General features: G+C 42.8%; 1 protein-coding gene across 1 annotated transcript in view; it reads right to left on the reverse strand.

The window, feature by feature from the left end:
• The window catches only part of Opn5 (opsin 5), a 49445-nt gene extending 42485 nt beyond the window's left edge, over positions 1-6960 (reverse strand). The window contains exons 1-2 of the mRNA XM_075978915.1: positions 6831-6960; positions 2794-2913 (exon numbers count right to left, since the gene is read on the reverse strand). Of these exons, the coding sequence (XP_075835030.1) occupies positions 2794-2913; positions 6831-6960 (250 nt within the window). The remainder of the gene's footprint in view (positions 1-2793; positions 2914-6830) is intronic.
• Positions 6961-7661: the final 701 nt, after the last annotated feature.

Below are 7661 nucleotides of genomic sequence, written 5' to 3' on the forward strand. Positions count from 1 at the left end.
AGCGGTTTCCTCTCTCCGCCTCTCCACCTCACGCTTCTGCATGTTCTCTAGTAAGAGCCTTTTGTGCCCAAGACAACGGGCATTAAGTTGCATATATGCAGCGTGTCTGATTCTAGAATGTGCTTCTCCAGTGTTTAGAATGGAAGGCAGCTGGTAAAGAAAAGAACATTTCTTGGGATGTATTGGAAGAAAGTGTATGACAGACAGTCGCCATGACCTAGATTAATCAGAGAAAATTTAAGTGGAAGAAAACACCTTCTGCTGGATTCCTGTAAGAGCATTTACGGCGGAAGGAAGGATGCCGTTTCTGTGAACTCAGAACAGACAGGCAAGGCTGAGTTTCAATGTATCAGACCAATTAAGAGTGTGTTTTAATTAGAGCCTGATCCACGTCAGCCTTCAGCAACAGTCAGGTATTACTCACTGGTGAAGGATGTTGCTGAAATGGCAGAGTTCACTACAACAGACATTTTACACTCAGAACTAGAAATGAGCCTTACGTGAGTGGATGGAGAAACACCAGACCATTCCTGCTGCTCTAGCGCCATCGCGTGGCTACAGACAAAATGACAGGCATTTTGCAGCCTCACAAAACTCAGGGTTCACATAGACAGGGGTTTGGTAATGTATTCTTCTTCTGTTGAATATACACATTATCACATAAAAACAAACACATCAAACACTTCACTAAGAGCATGAGACCACATCAGGTTAATAGATATTTGAATCCCAATAAAGGTTAGGGTACAGCTAGGCAACTCTGGAACTCTATAGAAGGGATGACAAGGGGATACATGCAGAATTACTCTTTCTTAAATGAATCACAGATACTTTCTGCTGAGTTATCTGAAAAGTCTAAGAAGCAGGGGAAAATCCAGTTTTCAACTTTTTCCACATAGAAACTTGCCTAGAAATGCATGAATATGCATAGATGGGGTGATGGATGTCTGTATCTCTGTGTGTCTGTGTGTGTGGTGTGTGTGCAGGGACACACATTTGTTTAGGCATGTGTGCACACCAAATGTCAATGTTGGTGTCTCCCTCTGCCACCTTATTTGGGGGACCAGGATCTTTCGGAAGCTGGAGTTGAAGCTCCTGGGTGTTCCTGTCTCCAGTTCCTGATGCTGGGATTATGGCTCTGCCACAGCCGTGGATGCTGAGAGTCCAAACTCAGGACTTCAGGCTTGTATAGCAAACACTTCACCCTCTGAGTCCCTCAACCACTAGAAGTAAACTCCCGATAGGCGAACTTTTAAATACCCCACCCACCAGTAATAATGTTTGTGCAGCTAGCTTTAAGGATCATGGTAGCAGAAGCTTGTGACCAGTCCTTAAGTTACAGTTAAGATCACCGCTGGCCCAGTAGTTTTCCTCTCCTCTCACAGTGACCTATCGCTGTCTTTGGCTGGTGTTTTCCCTTCAAGATACTGTCCTCTTACAGTTTTCCCTGAGAGTGGGAAAGTAGTCATGAAGTGTAAAGTGGTGGACTGTCAGATAGCGAGTCTGTAGTCCAGTGCACTCTGGGATATGTATGGTATCGTGTGTTGTTCAAAATGTTATCCTTAACACTTAGCATGCCTGGGGCACGGCAAGAACACAACAACGGGCTTGGGAAATGGCTCCATGTGTAGAGTGCTTGTTATATAAGCGTGAAGAGCAGAGTTCAGATCCTCAGGACCATGTAAACACACTGGGTGGTCAGCCCATTTGAGGCAAGGATAATGAATTCCCTAAGGCAAACTGGCTAGCTAGAGAAGCAAATTGGAGAGTTATGAGTCCAAGTGAGAAACCCAGCCTCAGTACCAAAGGTAGGGAAGGATTGAGGAAAACATTGACGTCAACTTCTGGCCTACAAACACACACACACACAAACATCTGCCCGCCCACACACATATGAATATGCTTGCGCGCACACATACACATGAATGTGTAACCTTACAAATCTGCTCATATATGTAAAAAATGCAAATACACACAAATATATTTGCAGAGAAAAAATAAATAAAGAAGAAAGAAAATATTCAACATCAACAACAAAAATCTAGGCATAGTGCCGTGTGACCATGACTCTAACACTCAGGTGGAAGACAAAAGGATGAAGGGTAAGTCCCTCCTCATCTACACAGCACTTCAGGGGACAGCCTAGGTTACAGAAGAAACCTCAAAAGGAAGGGGGCATAAAGAAAAAAATGAGGAAGGAAGGAAGAAAAGAATTTTTTGTTTTTATTTTTATACAATATATTTGTTGATGTTTCCCCCTAACTCCTCCCAGAATCTTGCTACATCCCCCCAACTTCCTGTTCTCTCTCTAAAAAGAAACAAGTAAACAAAAGACAGACAGAAAGACAGGAATAAAGACAGAAAGAAATAAGGGAAGGAGAGAGAGAGAGGAAAGAAGGAAGATGGAAATCAAACAAAAAAAAACAATTTAAAAAATGCCAAAACGAAAAGCCCACCAAAAACCAGGGAGTTTCTTTTTGCACTGGCTAACTACTTGTGGTTGAAGGGCACTCCATGGAAGAAAATTGTGGTTTTTTTCCTTTCCCACCTGATATCAGTTAAAAAAAATAGCTTCAGAAGAGGGGCCAGGTTGAGAGCAAGAAGTAGAAGAGGCCCCATGCCTGACCAAAAATAATAGATGTTAAACAATCTCTTTAGCAGACATTTTATTAGCTGTCTGCAAAGACTGCAAATCTGCTTTGGGAAGAGTGTGAGAAGAGTGGGCTCTGAGCCAGTGAGTGATTTAGACTGATGTTTTAAACCCACAAAGAAGGAGCAGTGTGGCAGTGTTACCTGATATCCCCAGATCACAGACTGCTAAATTGATAGTCATTATTTCAGCAGGTCTCAGTTTCTTCTTGCGTCTAGAAGACATATAAAGGACATACCCATTTCCGAATGCCGAGAGAATCCCTACAAAGAAAAACAAAATTTCCCATCATTAGAATGAGGGTCAGCACTCCCTTGCATATAACACACTTCTCAATTTCAAAAATGGACACCACAGATTCAGAGGGTAATGAGAGGCCTCTAAATAAAAAATCTAAATTAAGAAGATGAAATAAAAGGCATGAATTGTGAGTGACAGGCAAGGGATGGGTTGCCTCCGAAGGAATAGGAATCAGGGATTGCAGGACTGAACTTACCCAGACAATGGAATGGCTAACTCCCCGGTTAGGCTCAGGAGGATGTGGGGATCCCAATGGTCAGTTCTTGTACTGGCCCCCAGGGTAGAGTGTTTTCCTCAGCCATTTTTATAAAGTATTGGCTTTGTACGATCCCCTCCCTTGGAGAAGTGGGATCAACCCCTTAACTGTTTATAAGTCCTGAAGGTAAAGTCAACCCAAGGGGGTGACTCTGTGCCACTGTGAGCTCCCAAAGGAGCGCCAGCGTGCGGGAAAGGTGTGGTCAGAGGTGGCTGCTGTGAACCCCTGGCAAGGGAGGGGTCATCTCTTGGACACAAGCCCCAGGACGTAGACTCCTGAGGTGGTATCTGGAACTCGGGATGCCTTCAGCTACCGCTGGACTAGGTGTTGAGGGTAAGTGTGGAACAGCTGACAACATGGGCACTCCCCCTCCCACCAAGGGGAGAGAAAGTGACCCTCAACCCACCAGACCTAACAACAACGACAACATACATGTGTTCCCAAGTTTGAATACTCTCTTATTAACGACAAGTTGGTTTGGGTAGCAAAATGAAACTGTTCCAAAGTTCTTACAAACACAGTTAAAATCCAAAAACACAAAAAAGACCCATTATCTACTGACTGTATTTAAGAAAAGAATACACCTACTTCCATAGCTTAACATGTAGAGTAGATTTCCTCAGGAATTCTTGCTTCATAGTGTGGCTGTGTATAAATGAGAGTCTGGTACAGCTGCCTTCAGTAGTAAGGAATAAGGAAAGCATTAAAGGAGAGGCCCAGAGTTGTCTACTTTAATTTCTATTTTAATTTCTCCACCACATTTCATTTGGGGGCAAGGAAAAAAATGTGTGTCTCTGCTGATGGCACGAAACCACCAGGACCTGCCTGCATTGTGCTTCTAGGAGATGCTGACTCTCTGGAGTCAAAGATGCTTAATGGTCCATGAAAGCCTCTTTAGCTTTCTTAAAGCAAAAGGGAAGAAAAAGTGAAGAAATTGTACAGTCCTAAAGCAAGGCAGATCAAAGGCAACGTCTGTCTCCTAATAAGAAACCATCTAGCAAGGCGCACTGGGAAAGGAAAATACAAAAATGGAGCTCTAGAACAATAAAATAAATTCCATCCATTTCATATCCAAAAAGGAGTAAAAAATAGTTAAGTATTCACACACAGTCAATTTAAAAGGCTTGTCTCACACTCTTTCACCTGCCAGCATCTCTTGAGAATATTTCTTACTGTGTTTCCTTACATTTTTACTTAACCCTATTTCATAGGGTTTTTTACCCAGTGCCCATCATGATTTAAAAAATAAAGAATTCTATTAAGTGCCATGTTCCATTGTTTCCACAAGCAACCTTGTCTGCAAATGAACTTTAAGAGAAACTGATCTATTTTTAACACTAAGGAAAACAAGATCAAGACCATGGAGACTATGAGACAGTCGTTTTTTGGATCCTCAAAATCCTGTATCCTTTGCAGACAAGAAGGATGAAGAGCCTTCCTCTACAGGCTGTCAATCAGGCAGGTGTTAATGTGGAAGAGTGGGGAGTGGAAAATGGGTCTCGCGTTTATTTCTCATGCATGCCAGACTTGCGCTTCTATTTCCATTCTTCAGTTTCCCCTAAGATTCCTAGTATTTAACAAGAATGTTGTCCTGTCTGCTTTGGCACCTTAAAAATGACCTAGACATGTGACGATCAGACATGGAGCCAAGTCAAAGACATGGGTCTAGAAAGAGTCCCAGGCCCTCCATTGTCATCCAAACCTACCCTTCTCCCCTCATCCCAGATGATTGTCTGGGACTTCAATTTCCCTCCCTGATTTACCTGACACTCCCTTTGCTTGGGGGATTCTTCATTCAACATCTAATTTCTAAGCTCTACTCAAGAATTTAAATCTGACTTTGATTCCCTTGAACCCAACATGCATAAAGTGAGAACGTCTCTCATTGTCCCATGGATGCTATTGGTCTCTCCTGCTAAAAATCCTTCAACTTAGAAAGAATGGGCTAATAGTCCTCCCGCTGCTACACTGCCGAGAGCCATTTCTCTGGCTGAAGATGCTATTTTCAAATCATCCCTTGCAACTGACTGGGTTTATGAAGTGCTTGCTCGTCTGCCTTTTCCAATCACTGAGTTTAATAAAATCATGATGTGATGTGGACTTACTCTGAGGAAGTCTGTATTCCAGCAAAGGGCTTTTAGTTACTGCTCTGTTCCCAGCCATTTATGGGTAGCAAAGAGTAGATACTTTATATATTTGTGTTTGAAAGGACAAATTTAAATTAAATGAAAAGTAGCCAAATGCTCACAGTAAGTACAAGGACCCTGGGAATTATTTGGCAATAGAGCACTTCTTTTTTAATATCACGAATTCTTTCCGCCTCAAGCACTGACCATAGAGGGATCTTGAGAACTTTCTAATGGGTTTTTCTAATTTCAGGAATTACATGAAATTCTTCGCCAGTCATAGACAGATGAGAAAAGGGAGAGGAGAGGGGAGGGAGGGATAGTGGAAGGAACAGAGAGAGGAGAGAGAAAGAGAGGTTGATAAACCAGGCTTGAACCAACACCTGAAAATATTAAAGGCATATAAACCTAAAGATGGAAGCTCACCACATGCCCAAACTTAATGTAGCAACTTTAAATTAAATAAATGTTGTAAATATTTGTTTTAAAAAACCAAGGTATCACTATGCAGTTCTGGCTGGCCTGGAACTGTTCTATATAGACCAGATTGGCATCAACCTCACAGAGATCTGCCTGCCTGTGCTTCCCAGATGCTGGCATTAAAGATATGCGCCACCACGCCCAGCCAAATGTTATAAAACTTTATTTTCTGCATTAGTACAATCCAATATAAATATAATGTAAACCAGGAGGAAGAGCTACACATATACTTTAATTTTTTCTGGTAGCCACATTAAGCAACATAAAAACACACAAACAAATTAGTTTTGACAATTTAATATTTAATCTAATCCAGGAATTATGAGTTCAACAGGTACTTTTTGTTTCAAATATTTGTGCATTATTTTCCCATTACTAAGCCTCCAAAAGGAGGCATGAATTTTCATTACAATATTCTCATTTGAAAGATAACTGTTTGTGTGCCCAGGAGCCACGGGTGGTTGCTGGATGATAATACAGTCTAACATCAGACAGAGGCAATCCTGTGGGAGTTATACACCCAAAATCTTTTCACCCTAGACTTGTTTCCACTGATCATCAATGTAATTTTTGTCTTAGCAGCGTCGATAAGGTGCAACATCTAAGGCAGTGTCTACTGTCAATGCTGTCCGGGGCCACAGTTTCCTGGGTTGTGAGAAGAAGAAGCTGGAACACTTGGCCAGCAAATGGTCTAAGGGCCATTCTTTCAGGACAGAAATATATTCATTATCACTCTTTTAATATTCACAAAGCAAAGATACTAGTTAAGCAACCAAAATGAAACAATCTCTAGATAAAGAATTCACTGTGGAAGTTCTTTGGATTATCAGTGGAATATTTATCCCTAATGACAAACAGTTATTTTTATGAAACCTTGATTGACTGCCGTTATGCCTACCCACCTTTCCCCACCTCCACCAATCCCCATGTAAGTATCAGAACTGTTTGTGCAAAATCAGCCCAGCCCTGTGACTTCTCTCAATGCAGCCTCTGACACAGAAACGTTATGGAAGCTTACCTATGATTGTTAGGTAAAAGCCAGCCACTAAATCCGCTTCCCAGGAAAGTTTGGAAGCAAAGGGGTCCTCATCTCGAAGATAGTGTGGCAGGCGCTCGTCCTGGGGTGGGGCAGTGTGGTTTAAGGCCATGCTGTCCGCACACCACCGGGGTCTGTAAAGCAAATCAGCAGAGATCTCAACAGATGGAACAGTAAGTCCCTTTGGATCCGCTCACAGACGCTCTGCTTCCTGTACAACAAAAGGTGCACTCCGGGGGCCCCATGGGGGATTAGTGCCCAGGGAGAAAAAGTTCAGCGCCTTTCTCAAATGACGTAAATGCACCAACACTCGGTTGTTCAATTTGCAGTCTGGGCAAGGCTGCATCTTCTCCTCAGGCTTCCTCTGAGCCTTTTCACACCTCCGAAGACTAGCTTGTCCTATCGCTCTTTTGCAAACTTTATAAAGCCCTGAACTAAGAAAAAGCCACTGTGTGAAATGCGGGCACGGTGTACACTGTCTGATTTGTCCAGGGTCTGTGATAGTCCTATCTTCTCCACTCCCTACAGGGTCGGTGAGCTGCAGAATTCTGCTAAGCGGAAAAAACGGGCATTCGGTGCAAAGGAACCTAGGCGCTTCTCTAAATGAAGCTAAGAGGTCAGAGATTGACAGGGTTAACCTGAAAGTTGAGGCTGTTCATGAATGGCTCAGAGATGTGCCCACCTCCATCCACAGCTAAGCAACTATGACGGTTGATGGCTGCCAAGAGAAGGAAAGTCAGTCTTCTTGGGGATGTGGCCACATGGTCTAGCAGGTTGCCCTGCACCCAACACAAATTAGACTCAGTGTGTTAT

The sequence above is a fragment of the Microtus pennsylvanicus genome, chromosome 7, assembly GCF_037038515.1.
Source record: "Microtus pennsylvanicus isolate mMicPen1 chromosome 7, mMicPen1.hap1, whole genome shotgun sequence".
NCBI lineage: Eukaryota > Metazoa > Chordata > Mammalia > Rodentia > Cricetidae > Microtus > Microtus pennsylvanicus.